Source organism: Phaseolus vulgaris, chromosome 2 (assembly GCF_000499845.2).
Source record: "Phaseolus vulgaris cultivar G19833 chromosome 2, P. vulgaris v2.0, whole genome shotgun sequence".
Classification (NCBI taxonomy): domain Eukaryota; kingdom Viridiplantae; phylum Streptophyta; class Magnoliopsida; order Fabales; family Fabaceae; genus Phaseolus; species Phaseolus vulgaris.
In genome coordinates this window covers 10,513,927-10,536,955 of record NC_023758.2, presented here as the reverse complement: position 1 = coordinate 10,536,955, position 23,029 = coordinate 10,513,927, and the positions used below count along the sequence as shown (strand labels likewise).

The 23,029-nt window shown below is 34.2% G+C and overlaps 5 protein-coding genes across 7 annotated transcripts in view; 3 read left to right on the top strand and 2 right to left on the bottom strand.

Moving 5' to 3' along the window:
• Positions 1-2,739: 2,739 nt before the first annotated feature.
• Positions 2,740-3,815, bottom strand: LOC137809032 (uncharacterized). Its single transcript, XM_068610174.1, has 2 exons — positions 3,519-3,815; positions 2,740-3,399 (listed from the first exon to the last, which is right to left on the bottom strand). Exons 1-2 carry the CDS (start codon positions 3,813-3,815, stop codon positions 2,740-2,742), a joined length of 957 nt encoding a protein of 318 aa, XP_068466275.1.
• A 1,885-nt stretch (positions 3,816-5,700) lies between these two features.
• LOC137809031 (uncharacterized) lies at positions 5,701-6,099 on the top strand. The gene has a single exon (XM_068610173.1). It carries the CDS (start codon positions 5,701-5,703, stop codon positions 6,097-6,099), a length of 399 nt encoding a protein of 132 aa, XP_068466274.1.
• Positions 6,100-9,058: 2,959 nt separating this feature from the next.
• On the top strand, positions 9,059-13,085 carry LOC137810632 (benzaldehyde dehydrogenase, mitochondrial-like). Its single transcript, XM_068612013.1, has 11 exons — positions 9,059-9,394; positions 9,950-10,084; positions 10,423-10,565; positions 10,677-10,830; positions 11,051-11,280; positions 11,406-11,495; positions 11,682-11,855; positions 11,944-12,081; positions 12,202-12,339; positions 12,434-12,495; positions 12,585-13,085. Exons 1-11 carry the CDS (start codon positions 9,316-9,318, stop codon positions 12,856-12,858), a joined length of 1,617 nt encoding a protein of 538 aa, XP_068468114.1. The 5' UTR covers positions 9,059-9,315; the 3' UTR covers positions 12,859-13,085.
• Positions 13,086-15,634: 2,549 nt separating this feature from the next.
• Positions 15,635-17,979, top strand: LOC137810631 (U-box domain-containing protein 19-like). The gene has a single exon (XM_068612012.1). It carries the CDS (start codon positions 15,645-15,647, stop codon positions 17,757-17,759), a length of 2,115 nt encoding a protein of 704 aa, XP_068468113.1. The 5' UTR covers positions 15,635-15,644; the 3' UTR covers positions 17,760-17,979.
• Positions 17,980-19,110: 1,131 nt separating this feature from the next.
• LOC137810629 (RNA-binding motif protein 25) overlaps positions 19,111-23,029 on the bottom strand; it is a 6,475-nt gene continuing 2,556 nt past the window's right edge. For all 3 annotated transcript variants that reach the window (XM_068612009.1, XM_068612010.1, XM_068612011.1), the window contains 5 exons: positions 23,018-23,029; positions 21,762-22,173; positions 20,966-21,628; positions 20,284-20,873; positions 19,111-19,573 (listed from right to left, as the gene is read on the bottom strand). The exon at positions 23,018-23,029 is cut by the window's right edge and continues 141 nt beyond it. In XM_068612009.1, the coding sequence (XP_068468110.1) occupies positions 19,322-19,573; positions 20,284-20,873; positions 20,966-21,628; positions 21,762-22,173; positions 23,018-23,029 (1,929 nt within the window). In that variant the 3' untranslated portion in view covers positions 19,111-19,321. The remainder of the gene's footprint in view (positions 19,574-20,283; positions 20,874-20,965; positions 21,629-21,761; positions 22,174-23,017) is intronic.

The window sequence follows — 23,029 nt, the reverse complement described above, 5'->3', positions numbered from 1 at the left end:
CTCGAATTCACTATTCATAACCTATACAAATGCTTCATATAACTCTTCATTTGTGGAATCGAAAATGATATCATCCACATAAACCATTGTCTAGGAGCTTGTTTAAGTCAATAGAGAGCCTTTTTTAGCTTGAATACATGGTTAGGAAACTTATGATCCTCAAAGCCTGGGGACTGTGAAACAAAAACTTCTTCATTTAAGTACCCATATAGGAAGGCACTCTTGATATCCATTTGAAATAATTTGAATCCTTTTATGTAAGAGAAAACAAAAAGAAGTATGACAACTTTAAGTCTTGCCACTAGTGCGTAAGTCTCATCATAGTCAATTCCCTTTTTCTGGTTATAGCCCTTGGCAACTAGCCTTGCTTTGTTCCTTGTGATTGCTCCATGCTCATACATATTGTTTTTGTACACCCACTTGGTTCCTATGATATTCATTTCACATGTTCTTGGAATTATAGACCATACTTCACTCCTTGTAAATTGATTTAGCTTTTCTTGCATGGCCAAGATCCAGTTGTTGTCTTGTAGAGCTTCATTCAGATATTTGGGCTCCACTTGTGAAACAAATGCCATTGTTTCACAGAGATTATTCAAGGACTTCTTGGTTGAGACCCATTTTTCAATATTGCCAATTACATTATCAAGTGTTAGGTCTTTAGGAATTTTCCACTCTTTTGGTAAATCTGCATCCACAACAGGTTCCTTTGACAGCACATGTATCAATTGTATCAAGGTCAATAGATTGATTCTTTTGAAGTATGGTTCTCAAATCATCTACTCCAAGTTCATCCATAACAAGTTTAGGCAGATAGTTATCAGATTCATCAAACACCACATGCATAGATTCTTCCACAGTAAGCAATCTTTTGTTATACACCTTGTAAGCATGTCCATTAATATAATAGCCAATATGTATTCCCTCATCAGATTTGGGATCAAATTTGCTCATATTATCTTTCCCATTATTTAGGATAAAACATTTGCAACCAAAGACCCTAAGATGGCTAATACTAGGCTTTCTACCTCTATAGAGTTTATAGGGATTTTTCTTAAGAATTGGTCTAATTAATGACTTGTTTAGCACATAAGAGGTTGTGTATACTACATCTGCCCATAAATACTTTGGTAGGTTAGATTCATTTAACATGGTCCTGGCTAGCTCCTCAAGTGATCTATTTTTCCTTTCAACTACACCATTTTGTTGGGGAGTCCTAGGGGCTGAATAACTATGTATGATCTCATGTTTTTCACAAAATTTATCAAACTTAGCATTTTGAAATTCTCCCATATGATCACTACGAATAGATTTTATGCAGTAGCCATTTTCATTATGCAAAACCTTACCCATATTCTTAAAAGCCTTGTAAGCATCATTTTTAGAAACAAGAAAGAGAGTCCAGGTATATCTTGAGAAATCATCAACAATTACCAAGGCATAGAAATTTCCAGCTAAACTAGCAGTCCTAGAAGGTCCAAAAAAATCCATATGCAAAACATCCAAAGCCTTATTTGAAGAAATCATGTCTTTTGTTTTAAAAGATGTTCTTGTTTGTTTACCCTTTACACATGCATCACACAATCTATTATCTTGAAATTTTATATTTGGTAAACCAGAAACAAGATCCTTATATTTCAATTTGTTCAAATGATTTGTATGGATATGAGCTAACTTCTTGTGCCACAACCAAGACTCATCACTCTTTGATAAGAGACATTCATTTTCAGAGTAATTGTTCATGATATCTAAGAGATAGATGTTATTTACCCTTTTACTTGTAAACAACACCTTACCAGAGGTTTCATTTGAAATTGTACATGTGTTGGCTTCGAAATTAACCTTGTAGACATTGTCACATAGTTGGCTAATACTTAGAAGACTATGCTTCAGTCCTTCCACATATAAGACATTCTCAATTGTGGTTGAATTTTCAGTTCCAACATTTCCCCTTCCAAGAATCCTTCCATGGTTATTGTCTCCATATGTGACATGCCCCTCTGCTTTAAGTTTTAGACTTCTGAATTGAGTCAAATAACCAGTCATATGCTTTGAACACCCACTGTCCAAGTACCATTGGTTTTTCCTGTTGTTTTTTCTGCAAAAACAAAGGTTAACACATATGGTACCCCTTTTAGTCTAGGGTCCATCATAATTAATACCTTTTCTGAGGAAGCCATTTGGTCAATCCTTTAGAAACAAGTTACTTTCTAACTTTACATGTTCTAGTAGAGTGACCAGATTTCATAAAGTAAAAGCAAGAAAAAAAGAATGCATTGTTTTAAAGTTGTTAAAAGAGGAAAAACTTGTTTTTGAAGGAACAAAAAAATTGGACAGCTTTTTAACATTATTCTTTCTTCCTGGATTATATCCTAACCCATTTTTATTAAAAGCACCATTTTGTGATCCTAAGAGAGTCTCAAGATTCTCTCTTCCCTTAGGCAAAATAGACAAGGTTTTCAACAAATATTCAACCTTCTTTTGCAATTTTTTACAATTATCACAAGTTTTTATAGATTCATGCAAACAAGTCAATTCAAGACTTACCGATTCTGTTTTTGCTTGATGCAGTTCTTTCTCAAGAGCCTTAACCTTAGGTTTAAGTATATTATTTGCACTTCTCAACTTATTGCAAATAACATCCAATCTGTTTGCTTCATCATGTGTTTCTTTAAAAGCAATTAATAATTTATCATAACTTCCAGAATCAGTGGAGTAATCACTAACTAAATTAGAGCTTTATCTTTCATTATTCACCATGAAGCACAAATTTTTTGCCTCACTTTCAGTTGAGTAATCACGTGATGAGGATACTTCATTATCCTCCCAGGAGATGTATGCTCTTTTTCCTTTACTTCTTTCACCCTTCTTGCTGGCTAGTTTTTCTTTACTTTGATTGTTTGGACAATCAAATTTTATGTGACCTAGTTTACCACAATCAAAGCAAGTGTAATTAGAAGAATTTGATTCATTGGGTTTAGAGTACCTCTTCCTTTGTTGACTTCTGTCTCGGCTTTTCCTTTTTAGGAATCTGCTGAATTTCCTGTTGAGCAGACTCAAGGTCTCATCATGTTCAGGATTCTCTTTTTCCTCACTAGTATTATGTTGTATACTAGTCTTTAAAGCAATTCCCTTGGTTCTTCTCTCCACCGTTTCTTGTTCTTTTAATCTTTTGAGTTCTAGCTCATGCTCCATCAATTTCCCGAACAATGCAGCAGTGGACAACTTGGACAAATATTTGGTTTCAGAGATTGTTGTTACCTTAGGTTGGCAGCTTCTGTCAAGACATTTAAGCACCTTTATGTTGAGCTCTTCCTTGTCAAAAACTTTACCAAGTTCAGTGAGATGATTTACGTAAACCGTTTTCGCACATCTGCAATGCTTTCTTCTGGTTGCATTCTGAAAAATTCATATTCTTGAATAAGTGAGTGCTTCCTTTCTCTTTTCACATCATTCGTGCCCTCTTGTGTCACTTCTAGTATTTTCCACATTTCTTTAGCTGGATTACAATGAGATACTCTAAAGAATTCATCCATGTTTAGACCAGAGGTTATGATATTCCTGGCTAGAGAGTCATATTGAGCCTTCTTCCTTTCACTTTCACTCCATTTGGACCAACACTTTTTCACTGTTTCTTCTTTGATAACCTGCATAAGCACAAAAGGTCCATTCACCACTGCATCCCAAATTCCTATGTCAATTGATTCCATGAAAATTTCCATCCTAATTTTCCAGAATGCATAATTCAATCCATCAAACATAGGAGGTCTATTGATATACGCATCCTCAGCAAAAGACATTTTAAACTCAGACATTATGCACAAAACTTGAGTAATAAAAAAGTCCTAGCTCTTGATCCAATTGTTGGGTCTATTAGTGTCTAAGTTCAAGAGGGGGACTGAATTGAGCTTATAAAAATTTCCGCAAACATAACTGTTTTCCAGTAATCCTGAAAAAAAAAAAAAGAATAGATTGATTTTAAAAAGAATAGATTTATTATTCTGATTACTTTATTAAATCCAGAACCTTGACTAGATTAGTTTGAGATTAAATGAGTGATTTTCCAGAACAATCTAAGCACCTTGACAACAGCAAAGATTTTACACCAAGAAATCCAACTTTAAATCTTTAAGAACAAACTTGAAAAGAAAGTGAATCTTGAACAAATTTATTTTAAAGATTTTATTACTTTCTTTAATTAGCCAACACATAGATTCAAATATCCACAAGTAACCAAGAACTTTTCCAAAATCTTGAGGAACAATATGTGACAGCCCAGAAAGAACATATTCAATTTCAGCTCAATAGATTTATTTTATCGCAGATTATCAATTATGCATAAATGAGTGCATGGATTGAGAAGAAAAAGACACACATAGTTTATACTGGTTCACTCATCAAGAGCTACATCCAGTCCCACCTCACACCAAGGTGGATTCCATTAAATCAAACCAAAACTCTTACAAAACCTTGTGGTTCTTGAACCCTTCAAGAACCAGGCAAACAATGCTGAAAAACACTATTTCAGCAGCATATACACTTCAAGAAACCCTATCAAGAAGTACCTATACAATCACCTTTACACAAGAAATAATAAGAAAAGAAAACACCTTTCAAAAAAATAGTTAAAAACTGTTATAAAAAGAACAGGTTGAAGTTAAAAATAAATGGATTGTTTTCTTTTAATAAGCAAAAGATGATTTCCAAACCACTTCCAGCTCTGCTTAACGGTAATAAAGAGGGTTGAAACAAATTTTTCGGTGCCAAAAATGAATTTTGAAAAAGCTTTAATAAAAGAGCACCAATGCAGAAAACTGATTTTGAGATAACTTAAGGTAGATTTTGAGAAACCTTTTAAAGAACTTCTTGTTCTTAAGTTCACTACCTAGGTTAGGAATATGAAGTAGATCACAATGCAAAAATATACGTTAAACAACTTCTAACCTACAATGACCCCTAATTACAATATTATAAACCTTCAAAGCTATTTTGTACACCAAACACACACTATGACATGTTGTCAAGAAACTTCTTCAATCTTCAACAGAAAACTGTGAAGAAAAGTGTGAATAAGAGTGTGAAGAAGAATGTGAAGAAATATGTGAAGAAGAATGTGAAGAAGAATATGAAGAAGAATGTGAAGAAGAATGTGAAGAAGAATATGAAGAAGAATATGAAGAAGAATGTGAAGAAGAATATGAATAAGAATATGAAGAAGAATGAGAAGAAGAATCTGAAGAAGAATGTGAAGAAGAATGTGAAAAAGAATGTAATGAAGACTATGAAGAAGAATGTGAAGAAGAATGTGAAGAAGAATATGAAGAAGAATGCGAAGAAGAATATGAATAAGAAAGAATGTGAAGAAGAATGTGACAAAAAAAGTGAAGAAGAATGTGGAGAGGAATGTGAAAAAGAGTGTGAAGAAGACGATGAAGAAGAATGGGAAGAAGAGTGTGAATAAGAATATGAAAAAAGAATGTGAAGAAGAATGTGAAGAAGACCGTGAAGAAGAATGTGAATAAGAATGTGAAGAAAAAGAATATGAAGAATAATGTTAACAAGAAGAGTGTGAAGAAAAATATGAAGAAGTGTGTGAAGAAGAATGTGAAGAAGAGTGTGAAAAAGAATTTTAAGAAGAATGTGAAGAACAATGTGTAGAAAAATGTGAAGAAGAATGTGAAGAAGAATGTGAAGAAGAATATGAAGAAGAGTGTGAAGAAGAATGTGAAGATAAGTGTAAAGAAGAATTTGAAGAAGAGGGTGAAGAAGAAAGTGAAGAAGGTTGTGAAGAAGGGTTTGAAGAATAATGTGAAGAAGAATTTGAAGAAGAGTGTGAGGAAGACTGTGACGAAAAATGTGAAGAAGATTGTGAGGAAGAATGTGAAGAAGAATGTGAAGATGAAAATTGTGAAGAAGAAGAATGTGAAGAAGATTGTAAAGAAGAATGTGAGCAGGAATGTGAAGAAGAATATGAATAAGAATGTGAAGAAGAATGTGAAGAAGGATGTGAAGAAGAATGTAAAGAAGAATTTGAAGAAGAAGAATGTAAAGAAGAATTTGAAGAAGAAGAATATGAAGAAGAATGTGTTTGCCTTGTAAATATTTGTAAAATGTATAAACTTAAGGCGAAGTTAGATGTCCACGTGGCCTCTTCTCAACACTCCACATGGTGCCATTCTAGATGTTTCAAGTAGGCGCCTCTTTCAGACTCTTCAAAGTCCCTTGTGTTAATTGTCATATTCTAATTAGAGAGTTTCTTAAAGCAAGGTTTTCCACATGTCACTCCATGAACAGAAAGGATTTTAAGAAGCAAGTGTCACTTGTCACTCCATGAATGGAAAGGATTTAGGAGTCTAATAGTCATCTTTAGAACCTTAAGCATTATAAATAAATGTGTTTGCCTGGTAATAAATCATACTTAATATATGAGTAAAGAAACTCTGCATATTCAAAATTCTTACTCTCTTTTCTAGAGTTCCAAGAACCTAAAGCTAGGGAAACCTTTGAAGAAGCTTATTCTTCTTCAAGCAACCAATTTAGTTCCATTCTTCTTTCATTTGCAAATCCTCCAAGCTTCCTTCCATCAGCTCAGCTTGGAACCTCATGGAGAAATTCATACTTCATCATTAACACAATCGAGTTTAATTAGCACACTAACACTACAATATACAAGATAAGTATTATTTGAACTCAACAATTTTTGGCTAAACATTGAGTATTATTCAGTCTTAGCTACTCCTGATTAAACATACAGTATTGTTTGAAACATAATAATTCCTGACTAAGACCAAATATTTTTTTGAAACACTACTACTCTTGACTTAACAACTGGGTATTCTTTGAATTGAGCCACTTCTAGTTAAACACTTTGTTTACACAAAGGGTGTGAATTTAAATGATCATAGGTTTCGCTCATCAAAAGAGGGTAACATCCTAAGACAAATACAAGATAATAAACACTTTTTTAGGTTGTTAACAAATACAATTGTGTTCTTGCTCACTCATTAAGGCTAAAGGGTCGTTAAGAATTATAAGAGCTTTAACGTTTTCATTATGATTGTTGTTGTCAATCTTTCTTCTTCACATGATCTTCTTTATATAAATGTTGAGAAGAAAATAGTCATTGCAAATCCTTTTGGAGTTGCTTTGAGGTCTTGTGTAGGTCTTCTTCTTCGTGTTACGTACGTCCATATTCATGTATGGAGATGCAGTAAATGATCTTCATGTAACATTAAATGCATGTCATTCTTTACATAACTTTTTGATACAAAACATCATTTATTAGGCCTAAGTTAGGTAACTTCTTTTTAAACTTGAGTAAAGTGTGGAGCTTGACACAACGGACTATCTTTGCAGAATTGACATTTCTTATTTTCAAAAAGAATTGTTTGCATGGAACAACTTTAAACACATCCTTCAAAACATCTTGATGTAGACACTTCAATGTGAGATTAACCTTCTTTACAAGTTTATTAGACGAAGTTTAAATGATTGCATTTATCCAAATATAAACATATAAGTATAGTACTTATATAAAAATTATATTTTATTATTTGTTGTTAGATAAATAATAAAATCAAATATAAAGTCTAATAAACTTAAAACTTTAAAAAAAAAAAGAAACAAGATGATTCCACCATCATCATCTTCAAAAGAAACGACAACATCACTCAACAAAGTTATCTGAAAATACCATTAGCACCAACACCAATTTAGGATTATTATTTTTATTACTCATGATTTGGAAAGCGTTTTTTTATATATGCTAATTTTGAAAAAAGTACCACCATCATGTGCACGGAAACCGATACACCATTTTGTTTTTATTAAAATAAACAAAAAAAATCAATTAAAGGAAATTCTCTTTTATATTTTACACAATTCTTTATATTTTGTAATTACTTATTTATATATACCTTTTATTATTTTTCTCTTTTAAATGCAATTGAATTTATTTTATTAATTTTAATATCCATAAAAAAGCATCTACAATGAAATTATAAAATTTAATAAAATAAATTTAATTTTATAACTGTTTTTTATATACACTTTTTTTTTTAATTTTAATAATACTCTTTGTTTTAGTAATGATTACAGTAATTTTTTATATATTTATTTTTTATTATTATAAAAAAATGGGTATGTAATATATTCTTGTGCCAAATATTGTCCACATTACGTAATATATTTTGCTTGTGCCAAATATCGTGGACATTACGCTGGTCAATTAATGCATTTCCGACCCAACATGAACAATACTATTTACGTGTAAACAGCAACTACTACATTTTATCAAATACTGATAAATACTACCAAACACAAAAGTCAGAAAAAAGTTAGGATCATAAAATAGTAATAAAATAGAATTTAATAATATTTTTATAATTTCAAATTCAGTAACTGAGAAGATTCAAAACCTATCTCCGAAAACCGGAACCCTATTAATTAACATCAAATTTTAATGGAGAGTAGAAGAATTGTAAGCGAAACTGTAATTTTCATCTTCTCTAATTGTTGATAATTTCTATATTTTTGTGATTTTGATTTCCATGTTTTTAAAATTTCATAATGTGAAATTTAATCTTCAATTTTACACACAAATATTTATATTTAAAGAACATGTAAAGTCTATGATTGAATAAAACACCAAAAGTATATGGCTACCGAATTGTATATAAATTAAAGGCATATATTTAAATTAAATAAAATTATTATTTAATGTAAAATAAACCTTAAACTGATAACTACTATCTTACGTGCTATTATTATTATTATTATTAATGAACTAATTAATTAATTAATTAAGAAGATTACCCAACTTAACAGGAATAACAATAAGGATAAGAACTGAAATTTCAGCAGCAGAAAATCAGAAACAAAAGTTATCAAATGATGAAGAAGAAAAGTCTTGAATATGAAAGGAAACTGTCAAAGAAGTGTAATTGCGTCCATAACACTTTTTCCATTTACTTTACCTTCCAATTAGGTAACCAAAATAGTTGGTCCAACACAGATGTTAAATATTTTAGGAGGAAAAATAATAACATTAGTATCATGTAATAATAGAAGAATATTTTTAATGAATGCAATTAAACCATAGTACTGCATTTGCTAAGTAAAAGTTAAATCCATTATGGAAGATGTGCTGAGATAACAACGTTTTGTTTGCTCTAGTGATTATGTCTCATTTCTTCTGGGGTGGTTGATAACAACGTTTACGTTCACGTTAAAATGGGGTTACCATTTCACAAACTTCATGATCTGAAACTATAAATAGTGGTAGATAGAGAAGTAAAAAGCCAAAGAAGATTCACCATGGCTTCTTCAATGAGGATCTCAAGGCTGCTCTCTCGTTCTTTCCTTCCTGCTTCCACTAATTCTTTGTTTTCTAGAGGTACTAGTTGTTTATCATCACCTCCAAGATCGTGGGATGATCTGATTACTTTCATGCTTGGTTCTTGAGAGCATCAAAATGAAGTGATTTGTACTTTTTTTTTATTTGATTTAATGGTTTCGTGGGGGATTTGGACGATTGTATCATTTTCTGATCCTTGTGAACTTTAGTTACCAGTTTGTTTGGAGATGATTGAATTGATCAGCTGTTGTTTATTTATTTGTTAAGTGAGAAAATTTAAAAATTGCATGATCCATGACTAGAAGTGTGTACTCCATTCTGTACTCATATTTAGCCCTGTTATTTTCCATTCACAACCTGTTTCTTTCAAAGATTCACTTCCCCTTCAAGTACATGTTGCAGTTTTCAATGTATAGGTGTTGCAATTTGGAGGTTACTTCCTGAGACCATTTCAATTATGTCAATGCCTGAACGAAGGATCGTGTCTTTGATTGGTGTTTTTAAGCCCTGGTTTTGATTTGGGGTTTTTGTTAAGGGTCTTGTTTATTTTTAATCAGACTTTTTAAGGCCATTGACCCTTTTTCTGGTATTCAGGTGGAGGTGGAGCTCTTGGTGGAGGACTCAGTAAATTCAGCACTGCTGCTGCCACTGAAGAACCAATTAAACCACCAGTTAGAGTAGAACACACCCAGCTCTTAATTGATGGAAAATTCGTTGATGCTACTTCTGGTTAGTCTATTTTTTTCACCCTTTGTAGTTTTATCTCTGTCTTTTGTGTGTTTGGTGTGAATGAATTTGATTTTACAAAATTGATTTTGAATTTAAGGGATGTGATTTATGTTAGGAATTTATTTACTTATTTTAAATTAAGTTAGTAGAGAATCTTAATAAACAACTTTGTATCTAATGCAACAATCAATTTTGGATCCTCAACTATTTAGCTAGAATAACTAGAACATGATTTTGGATAATGTGTGGTGAATACAAACACGATATTCATTATTTTGTTGAAAAAGTAGGAATTTTAAGGTGGTTATAACTTACTGTTGTGATTTCCCTTACATCAGGAAAAACTTTTCCAACGTTGGACCCCAGGACAGGAGATGTGATTGCTCTTGTTGCTGAGGGTGATCATGAAGATGTTGATCAAGCAGTTTCTGTTGCTCGCAAAGCCTTTGACCATGGACCTTGGCCAAAGATGACAGCCTATGTATTTTCATCCTTAGAGTTGTTCTTCAACAATGTACAAATTCTATGATCTTTGGTTCAATGCTCATTCCTCTAAATCCCTTTCTTGTTTGCTTCTTGTATAAACGTGTAGGAAAGACAAAGGATATTGCTGCGTGCTGCTGATCTGTTGGAAAAGCACAATGATGAGCTTGCTGCACTTGAGACATGGGATAATGGGAAGCCATACGAACAATCTGCTCAAATCGAAGTCCCAATTGTGGTTCGCCTATTTCGATACTATGCTGGTATGTTGAAACGAGAAACACTAACAGCACTGTTTTAAATGGGTTCTTTTACTGAAATGATTGAAAATCACAATTTTTATGGGTGTTCATTTAATTATTTTCACTAGAGAAGTGTTTTAGAAATTGTGCTGCTAGCACTGGTAGTGGAAAAAAAATTGTATGACTGTCTCTTTGTTGTTCTATGAAACTGGTACTAAACTTTTCAAATTTAAAATCTCAGGTTGGGCGGATAAGATTCATGGTCTCACAGTTCCAGCTGATGGGCCACATCATGTGCAAACATTGCATGAACCTATTGGTGTGGCCGGTCAGATCATTCCATGGAACTTTCCTCTTCTCATGTTTGCCTGGAAGGTTTGCCCAGCATTGGCCTGTGGTAACACTGTTGTTATCAAAACAGCTGAGCAGACTCCTTTATCTGCTCTCTATGCATCAAAGTTGCTTCATGAGGTGTGTTACATTCCATACTTATTTTGAAAGAGGTCTGGTTTTATTTTATTCTGTTACAAGAAATGAAAGGATTTGTATTGTATACATATGTTGAATGTTCATACCAAATTCATCATGCCTGTCAGGCTGGACTTCCTCCTGGTGTCCTGAATGTCATATCTGGCTTTGGTCCAACTGCTGGTGCTGCCATTGCCAGTCACATGAACATAGACAAGGTATTCAGATATTTTTATTAGTATTCTTTTTAACTCTTCCACCTATTTGGTTCTCAACACTGGAAAATCCTTTTATAAACAATGTGAGGAATTTGATGGAATAAAGTACTTGTAGTCAAACTAGAAGCTTAGAAAAGTGTTTGGGCGTGTAGACTTAAGTCTCTGCTTTCTTTTACTCTTTTGCAGCTTGCTTTCACTGGTTCAACCGATACTGGAAAAGTTGTCCTTGAACTGGCAGCTAAAAGTAATCTTAAGCCTGTTACTTTGGAGCTTGGTGGCAAATCCCCTTTTATTGTATGTGAAGATGCTGATGTAGATGAGGCTGTTGAGCTAGCACACTTTGCATTATTCTTTAATCAGGTACATTCAAATGTTAAGTTTGTTATGTAAAACAATAGTCTTCCATAGAGTTCATCAATAGATTAACTGGTTCTTTTTGTGCATTCAGGGACAATGCTGCTGTGCTGGTTCTAGAACATTTGTACACGAACGTGTGTACGATGAATTTATTGAGAAAGCAAGGGCACGTGCTTTGAAACGTGCTGTTGGTGATCCATTCAAAGGGGGAATAGAGCAAGGTCCTCAGGTAACATACCCTCATCCATAGATCAAAATGCAAAGAAAGAATTACACTAATTTGATATTTCCTAGTATCTTCCATAAAATGTCTGCTCTATTGACGATTATGGGTGTGATCCAAAATCAGATTGATTCAGAACAATTTCAGAAAATATTGAAGTATATTAGATCTGGTGTTGAAAGTGGAGCTACGCTTGAAACCGGAGGAGATAGATTTGGCAACTCCGGCTTCTATGTTCAACCTACTGTCTTCTCAAATGTAAAGGTATAAGGAAGTAATAATAATAATAATAAAGTCTTTCAGTTGCACTCTCATTGTAGCAATCATGCTTAAAACGGGATATGGTTAAAACAACCAGGATGATATGCTGATTGCAAAGGAAACGATATTTGGCCCAGTGCAATCCATATTAAAGTTCAAGTGAGAACAATGATTCGATTTGCATCTAATATCATTTATCTTAGCATTTTTTGCTTCATACACTAATTATGTTGTGTGTTTGATCACAGGGAGCTTGATGAGGTGATTCACAGAGCAAATAACACACACTATGGCCTTGCAGCAGGGGTGTTCACAAAAAACATTAACACGGCAAACACTTTGACTAGAGCATTGAAAGTTGGAACAGTGTGGGTGAACTGCTTTGACGTATTTGATGCTGCAATTCCCTTTGGAGGGTACAAAATGAGTGGTCACGGAAGAGAAAAAGGAGAATACAGTCTCAAGAACTACTTGCAAGTGAAGGCTGTTGTCACATCCTTGAAGAACCCAGCTTGGCTTTGAACATGACTTAGCTTTATTTCATTACAAGATTAATAAATTGGTTTATTCCATTCATAGTATCTGATAATCTCACTGAATTTTATTGTACTGAAAAATACTCTGGTGTAATATTCAATGTAGAGATGGGTTTGTTGATGGAATTGGAATCAAATTTGCATAATCATGGATGTAATCATGTTCTCCAAAGACATTGCTCCTTTTTAGTAAACGACAATGTTATGATTGAACTGTGATTCAACTTCTAATAATTCAATATAGCAATCCATTTGTACTTTTTTCTTTGTACCAGCTCCTGTTGAAACTGAAGAAAAAGCTAGTTCAAGTATGAGAGATTCGGTAATCATATTGTTAAATTTACTCTCCAAATTCTTACAATAATCCATTTTCATATACTGAGAGATTAAATCATCATAAGATTGATGCTTAGAATCCTTTAACTGCTGTAAGAGGCTCATAAAGATAAATTGCCTTGATTCGAAAGTTACCTCCTAAGAAAAAGACACAAAGGAAAAGAAATAACTTTTTCTTCTATTTACTCTTCTCCAAAAAGAATATATATAAGAATTATAATCATCAAATATTCCACTGTTTGCACTAAAAAAATTCCAACAATTCTGCATAACTAACTTCTGATAACCTTCTAAAAATTAGACACGGTCATGCTAAATGCAGTGACGTTTTCTAACTTTTCTAGATCTTTCTTTATCCATATATGCTTCAGACTTTTTATTGGACTCCTTGCTGAATTCTTCTTGGGCCTCCTAATTGGGCTCTTTGCTGGACTGCAGAGTAATTATTAGAGGCACAAAATTGGGTAAATTCTCACTCCACCTCCATCAACTACATCTTCGTATTAATGGTTAATGGTGAGAAATCAATTTTAATCTTTTAAAAATTTAAATAAATTTAAATGAAACATATTTACCCTAAACTTTAATCTTTTAAAAAAGGTTAATATATAAATAAGGAGTTATAAAGAGAATTTGCCTTGTAAATGTTAAGGTTCTTAAGCTCTTACTTATAACTCAGAATGATTCTTTGTATTAGATGTGATATCCATTGAATGTAAAACCACTGCTAGACCTTAAAATATAATTTTCTACGAACCAGACGTAATATAGACAAGAGGGAAATAAGACAACATGCCATAAAAGTGAAAAATCAAACAAAAGAAAACCAGTGTTGGTGACACTGTTAATGAGAGAGTTATGGTTTCCGTGACTAAATTGAAGCTCACAGATGCAATTGGGCCAAAAGTGATTTTGAAGTTTCTGACACCCCAACATTTTCTGTTTCTCTTCTTTCACTCCCTCACTCCATATAAAACATGAAAATACTTTTTTATTCTTTTTATGTTACTTTCATCTTATGGATTACATAATACGAAAGTTAATTTTGGATTTGGAATTCTTACTGATTATGTAATTTTTAAAAAAATAATATTTTAAATTATATAATTCAGAAGTTTAAATTTGAGAGTAACTTTTTGATTATGTAATCTGGATACATATTTGAAAAAAAAAAACTTTTGAATTACATAATCCAAAAATTAATCTGAATACAAACATATATATGTGGACTCATTTGGAGAAGGATGTTGAGTATGAAGCTGGAGCTTATGTGATCCCAATTCTGCCAGAAAGAACCCCTTTTCTTTGCTAGGTGCTCAAACACCTTAGGCTAGTCAACTTCTCCATATGAGGAGGCAAACTTGAAAGTGTCTCACCACAACCCTTCAAACATGTCTTCCTCAATAAGTAATTCTATTTTTGGATGTAATTGATTAGAAGACCGATATGATTTGTTTGGATGTGTAACTGATTTAGGGAGGTTTTAGCTAGATATTATTTTGATGATGAAACAAATTTTTATTTTTTGGTTAGTTTCTATAATTAAGTCAATATTTTAGGGATTCTAGTTTTATTCAATATATGTAATATTACTTTATAAATATACTTAAAATGTGGTGTCGTTGGTATTTTTAAATAGTTTTTAGTTTTTATTCTTGATGAATGAGTAACTCTAATTTTAGTTGTTATATAAATATGTTGTTATATGATTCCTTAAAAAGAAAAATAAACAAAAGACACTATAAAAAGGAGAATGATTTTCAAGATAAGTATTATTCTATGCAATCTTATTATACCGATTTTTTTTATGTTTTCATTGACTTATCATTATTAATTGGTGAAACTCTTCTCATCTCATCTCATCTCATCATGACCTCTAGACATTTAAAATGCTACATTTTCATAAAGATTACCTCAAAACTCCTCATTAGAAAATAACGATATCATTATGAAATTTCATATATGAAATCATTTAACCTTTTGATAAGAATTTAAAATTCTTTTAAAAAAATATTACATTCCATTTTGTTTACTAAAAAGCAAAAATTAAAAAGTTTGACCAGAAAATAGATAGAATAACCTAATTTAAATCCAAACAATGGCCAACCCAAGCCGCAATTTTATTTATTTCCTTAAAAAAGAAGGCTCCAACGTTGACGCTGAACTTAGTCTTACAATTCCACGTTGTACACCTTTGTAGATGTCGGCTCCCTCTCTCCAAGCACCTTCAAAAGCACGTTCGCTTTCCGCATCTCCAGTGCCACGCGTCACTCTCTCAGAACATTTTCTCTACCGGATCCAATGGAACCCACGTGTCCCTCATTAAAATCCCAAAACTTACAAATCTCGAATAACATCTCGACACGTGTCCCTCTTTTTCACTTCCTATAAATATCCCAAACCTACGCCCTCATGAAATCAAATCAAAACTATCAGATGATCCAAACACAAAAGTCCAACACAAACCTTTCCATGATCCGAAACACAAGCGGGTCGGGTCGCCGGATACTAACATTCCCGGCGGTTCATCCATGCGAAAGCATCGGTCCCTCTATCCTTCTCCCTTCACTCATCACTCTCTGCAACGCCATTTCCTCTTTCCAACACAGGTTCTCGTGTTTCCCTTGCAACAAGCGAAACGCGAGAAACGCGATTCGTTTGACCCTGCTTCTCCAACCTTTCCTTCATGAAATCCGAGACTGCCATTCGGGTCTTCCTGATCCCGCAACCCTGAGCCTCTCCGAACTCCATTTAACCTTCCAGAAGCTTCTTTTCCTTCTTGAAGATCTCTCCCGTGAAGGTGCCAAGCTTTACATGTTGATGGAATCGGATCGGGTTGCCACTCAATTTCGGGTCATATCCAGATCCGTGGCCACTGCATTAGACGTTTTCCCTTTCGGTTCTGTGGAGATCTCAAAGGAAACCAAAGAGCACGTTTTTCTGCTGAATGAACAAGCAAGGAAGGCCATATTTGAATTTGAGGAAGAAGATAAACGGGTTGTGATGAGTGTCGTGTCGGGTTTGACCCGGTTTGAGAATCAGGTTGCTCCGGATGAGGGTGATCTGAAGTGGGTCATTGAGTATATTGGGGTTAAAGGGTGGAGGGAGTGTAACAAGGAGGTGAAGTTTTTGGAGGGAGAAATTGGGTTTAAGGGCTTCAATGAGAAGAGGAATAAGGTGATACTTTTGAGTAGTTTGGTGGGGTTCATGAGTTATTGTAGATGCCTTGTGATGGAGGTTGTTGACTTTGAAGAGAGTGACAAAAAAATTGATGGAAGAGAAAGTAATGTTCAAAGTGAGATGAATCTGAGTTTGAGTTGTCTTAACCCCGATGATTTTCGATGTCCAATCACTTTGGAATTGATGAGTGATCCAGTGACAATAGAGACAGGTCATACGTATGATCGTTCTTCAATTCTGAAGTGGTTCAGAAGTGGGAATTTGACGTGTCCCAACACGGCTAAAAAGCTTATCACCACTGAAATGGTTCCAAACTTGGTGCTTCGGAAGTTGATTCAGCGGTATTGCTTTGCGAATGACATAAGCATTCCCTTTGTTGACTTGGGTCGTAGGAATCGTGAGATTACTAGGAGAGTGGAGCCTGGGAGTGTAGCAGCAGAGGGAGCAATGAGAATGTTGGCTAGTTTTCTGAAAGGAAGGATTGAGAATGGAAGTGGGGAAGAGATGAATAGAGGTGCATTTGAGATAAGGCTTCTTTCAAAGACAAGCATTTTTAATAGGTCTTGTTTGGTGGAAGCTGGTTTGGTGCCTCTTTTGTTGAAGTTGTTGTCATCGAGGGATTCGTTGACTCAAGAGAATGCTGCCGCAGCCCTTCTAAACCTCTCAAAATGTGCAAAGAGTAGAAGTGTGATGGTTGAGAAATGGGGTTTGGAATTAATTGTTGGGGTTTTAAAGAAGGGAGTGAAGATTGAAGCTCGCCAGCATGTTGCTGCTGTGTTGTTTTACCTTAGTGCTGAGTATGGGAACTTGTTAGGGAAAGAGCCAGAAGCAATTCCATCATTGATAAGGCTTGTCAAAGATGGCCCTTATCGGAGCAAGAAAAATGGGTTGGTTGCAATGTTTGGCCTTCTTAAGCACCCTGAAAATCATAGGAGGGTGGTCGAAGGTGGAGCAGTTCCTTTGCTAGTTGGCATCTTGAAAGGATCTGAAAATGAAGACCTTATCACAGATTCACTGGCAGTTCTAGCAACTCTGGCAGAGAAGAGAGAGGGAATGTTTGCAATTCTTCACGAAGAGGCTTTGCATGTAGCTGTTGAAATTTTGAGTTGTTCCACTTCGAGGGTGGGAAGGGAGCACTGTGTGGCCCTATTGCTTTCTTTGTCTCTAAAGGGTGGAGAGGATGTGGTTGCTTATTTAGTGAAGAGTCCTTCTCTTATGGAATCATTGTATTCCCAACTAAGCGCAGGCACATCTAGAGCAAGCAAGAAAGCCAGTGCTCTCATTAGGGTCCTCCATGATTTTTATGAAAGGAGGTCCTCTGGATTTAAGATTTCAGTTATTCCACAAGAACCGTTCATTCATGTTAGGTAACCCAGTAATTTTTGTTCACCTGGGTATTCTTTATTTGTTTGAAATTGTAGATACCGTTGTATAAATTTGCTTAACTTTTTTTTTGTACTCAAGATATTATTAGCTCAAGTTTTAAAGAGCTAATAATTTTATCAGCTTCTGCTTTGAGCAACGAGCTTGTATAAATTACTGTAATTCATTGCTTTGTATTAATCGAATAATATTTTATCATGTCTATTAATCAGGAATAATATTCGGCTTTGCCTCTTTTATTTCTTGTCTCCGAGTTGAGCCTTTGTTTCTTTATCCTGATATACTACCATGCAATTGCGGGAATGGAGGTGCAAGGAAAGTGTGGGTTTGGTTATGCTGATTTAAACTGAAAAGGAGAAAAATATTGTTGGTCAGCATTGTTACTCTTTTCACGCTCGTGAGAAAAGCAACGAAAGACACGATCACACTTCTAGGAAAGATGAAATCGATTATGGTGATCATCTTATTGATTTGGTAATTTCTTGTAATTGATTTTTTTATATATAATAATAGTATTAAATGATAAATAATATTATTTCACTTTTTCACTAATTTTCAACCTTTTTTATTATAGAATTTTTTTCACTCTATTTTTTTTCCTTTTTATTTTTCATTCCCTCACTTTCCCTAATTTTCCATTATCTAATCCAAAGAGAGACTGAGATTTCCTAAGCCAGGACCACTTAACTTCAAGTGAAAATGCTTTTTGAATCCAGACAAAGCTGACCTCTTTTGTCAGTAACTAAATAATTTAATCACTGATATTGAAAATTACAAGTCATTAGTCTTTGATTTTACCGGGTATTAGTTAATTTGATTTTTAACATTAAAATTAAATTGACTAATAAATATTAAATCCGAAACTTACGATCTTATATTATCATATGACCGACTTGAACAATTTTGGCTTCCATCCTAAGTGAATAAGAAATTGGGCCAACGATTCGGAAACTTTAAACAAATTAGGAAACCCACTTTTTCATTTTAGCACGAACAGAAATTTGACAAATAATAATATCTGAACAAATTATGCAAGATAAAATTTTGGAAGAAAAAGTTGTGTATTTAGTTGTGACAAAAGTCAATGACTAATCTGAAATCTATACACAAATTGAAAACACCATAATCTTAAAGCAAAAATAATTTTTCCTACAGCATTCTTTTCGGTACTAAAAATACTGCAGCGTTTATCAATATAACAAAGCCGTAGTTCACACCCCCATGAACAGTATTTAAGCTCATAAAAATACATATTTCGCCTCTGCAGTCCCTTTGACATATCCAAAAGTATTTTTTGTGACTTCCTTATTTGCAAAGAAACAAAAACAAAAGCCCAGGATAGTCATAAAAAATCAAAGTTCTAAACTATTCACATGACAAAAATTGCCACCAGATTCTCATGGATGACAGGTTTATCCGAATAACTACTTGAATGTTGAAGTAATTTTATGATTATGCAGCCATTTTACAATTTAGGGTAAAGACATTTCAAGGGTCATGGTATCAATCCAATAGAAAAAGTGACAGAAGAACATACAAAAACTTTAAAATCATGATTTTGACCTCAGACCCAAACCTGTCTCTACCTTCTTTATTTCAAAGATAAGCATCCTCCACATCTTCAGAACGAACATTTCAGCCTCTTCATCCAAAATAATCTGAAGACGCTCAAGCATTTGGGATGCTTTCACATGTTCTTGTGTACTGGAAACAATATAATCTATCAATGTAGTCTCTTCTTCCCCCAAAAACTCCTTGATTTTCTTTGAAATCCACGGTCTCATTCTATCATGTAGTTGATGCTGAAAATGAGCGTAGTATAAAAATAAAAATTTAGAACACAACATCATTTTCTACCTTTCAGACGGCACAAACCCAAAAAATCAAAAACATCTATAAACAATAGCAGTTTATACATAAAAAATTTATAAAGAGCTGTTCCACTCACAGAGCACGAGTGAAGCAATCTTCAAAAATACATAAATATAAAGCTTAATTACATTCCTAAAAAGATAAGGTCCCCATCTAGCCTCCTTTCATTTTTATATTACTATGTTAGTATAAACCTCAAAATATACAAATTATCAAGGAATCTAAAGGTATTTTTCCTCTCCAATCCTTTTGCGGAAAGTGATTTTTTTGTGGAAGGCTCCTAGAGGGGTTCCTTCCACACAGATATTACAATGCTTCAACCCTTCAGTCAATAACCTTACACGATTGCCACTAATGGCCCAAAAAAAAGTGATCAAGGTAAGGATGAACTCCTTTCTGTAGACTCCTCAAACTTCTGTTGTTTTTCTAGGCTCCTAGAACAGTTCCTTCCACGCCAACTACTACAATGCTTCAAATTTCGGTCAACAACCTTACACAATGACACTAACGGCCCTAAAAAAATAATCAAGGTATACTAGTCTAGCTCACAGGCCAAATGAAATATAGATAAGTCAACTCTTCTTTATTAGTTCAAAATCACATAATTACAAACCAAAATCTGCACATTAGTATCACATACCTTATCATATACTGCCCAGTCTATCTCAAATGAGAACAACTCCTCCTTGGTCTTTGGTATCATATCAATCAATTGTTTAGCATCCAAAAGCCTCTTGTTATCTGAAGTCTTAAGTTTATCCGATCCATGATCTCGATCCCTGTCACGTTCAGGAATTCTGTCCTTGTTTTCATCTCTGTTGTGAGTACCATCTTCATCATTTCTGTCCCTATCCCGGTGGCTAGACTTATCATTTGAACGCCTACTTCTATCCCGTTCTCCATCCAGCTTATCTTCCTTGAAATTTGTACTCGATATACGCTTCGCAAATTCTGCAGCAGCAGCCAAATTTGGTGGTGTTGGCCCAGGCACTGTAGGTTGAACAGCCTCCAATTCTTCAGTTGAGTAATCAATTGGAACCAATGGCCTCATTTTTTTGTCCTTGTGTGCATCATCATCCTCCTCTTCATGGAAAACAGAAGGGACAGTTGTTCTTTTCCCTGAACCAACTAGGCCAAATCCCAATTTTTTTGTAGGAGCATTACCTTGTGTATCAGTTGGAGCAACTATGGTTAATTCATCACTGGTGACATTTAGTGCATTCCCATCACCTGTCATTTCAAACCATAACCATCACTACCTTAACTGTTAATAGTATGAAAGAGAGATAAGAAACCACAAACTGAATAGTTAAGAAAATTACCAGTATGATCTTCACGGCTATAATCAGCTACAGTATCTTGTTCAGTAACATTGCTTTTGACTTCATTAGTGACCTCTTCAATAATCATATTTTCATTACCACCATTTACCACATTCTCAGTTAATAGTTTTAAAGCATCTCTCTGACGCTTTTGTTCCTCCTCAGACTTCTTCGCCTCGGCAATTTCATCCTCTTCCTTTTGTTTGTCAACCAGGTCATCTTCCTTCTCCCGCAACCTCTTCTTTCTCTTCTCCTCTATCACACTTCTGCGCCACCTCTTCCTAGAATCTTCATCCTCATCCTCTTCATCATAAAGTATCTCCTTTCTCCTTTTACGTTCCCTTTCCTTCTCCTTCTCTTTTTCATACTGGCGCTCTTTCTCTTTCTCTCGTTCTCTATACTCCCATTCCTTCAAATATGCTTCATATTGACGTTCAGCCTCCTCAATTCTTCGTCTTTGTTCTCTCTCTTTCCGAACACGTTCCCGCTCTGCTTCTCTCTCATATCTTTCAAGTTCTCTTTCCTTTTCTCGCTTTAGTTCCCTATCCCGGTCCCTCTCTCTGCTTTTTCTATCATGCCTTCTATCAGGGCTTTCAGACCTATCATGTTCACTGCTTGGTTTATCATTGTTAGTCTCTTTCTCACTTTTATTTTCAGCAGATTCTACAAAATTTCAAAAGAAAAGTTTCAGAATAATAAATTGACAAATAAAAGAGATAAAGGTGTCCTGATGATAAAATATAGCCCTTTTGTGTCTACAGTCAACAGAGAATAGATGCACGAATTTTTCCCTCACCATTCTTATCTGTATCAACCACAGAATCTCCCTCTCTTGTTTTAACAGGTTGTTCTGAGGTTAAATTCACAGAACCATCACAACTTGGCTGTGCAGGTGGAGGAGGCAAAGGTCTTGTCTTCAACCTTTCCTCTATCATCTTTGTGATCTTTTCTAAAGCCTCTCGATCCCCTTCTCTATCTTCGTCAGTGACAATCCCAAAGTTTGTCACATCATGGGAATCCTTATTTACTGATTCACTGTCCACTTTATTTGAGGATTCTTTCTCAGCCTTTGTACCCTCATTTGAGTTAGAAGTTTGTTCGCCATCATCCTTTTCAACTACACCTACCTGAGTTTCTTTGTTCAAGTTCTCAGCTTTTTTCTGAACATACCGCTCCAGATGTTCTTTCATAGCTTGATTCACGTTGACCTGATTAAAAATATATAATAAATGGCTAAGATCTTTAGATGTACAAGGGAAACAATGTAATATGTCAGCATAACTTTTAATATAAGAATTACAGGTCTTGTTCAAATAAATTTTATGCACTTTACTTGGAAAAATGCAAATGCAATAGTACATACAATTATAGAGTTCAACATACATGGTATGCACCAAACAGAAACTTCAAAAAAATAACCAGTATACCAATTCCACATACCCCTTAAAAATAAAAGAGAACTTCACAAGTCTATGAGTAGAACCTATCATGTCAACTGGATTTCGAGAAACCACTACATAAAGACAAAGGAAGTACCAGTCTTTTTGTTTGCTCGTCAGTAGCAAACTTAATTAATTCAATCACATTAATATTCATATTCATTAAAACGATTCAGATCAAACTACTATTAGTATAGCCTTTCCAAAAAGTAAAATATCTAGGTTATACATTTAGGTCTTTTTGGTCGACAGATAAGATATGATAATTGTCCTATCCTTTTGTAGTTTGATGTTTGATGCGCCAACATTAATTGACAATGTTATTTTGCCACTTAAAATGTATTTATTATCCCAAGGAGAGAGCTGAGTTAAGTCCAACAAGATAGGATAAACTCTCTCTCTCTCTCCCTCTCTTATTTAAAATATTCACACATATTTATTTATCTTTTTTATCATCCTACCATGTTTTTACGTTATCATATCATAATCTCTTATCCTATCATATCATGTCCACCAAACAAACCCTTAACCTACAGTAATAACAAAAAAAAAAGCGTAAAAGACAATATTGCAGCTTAAAAAAAAAGAAAAAGTAGTCAAAGATGAGACATACCTTCAGTTCTTG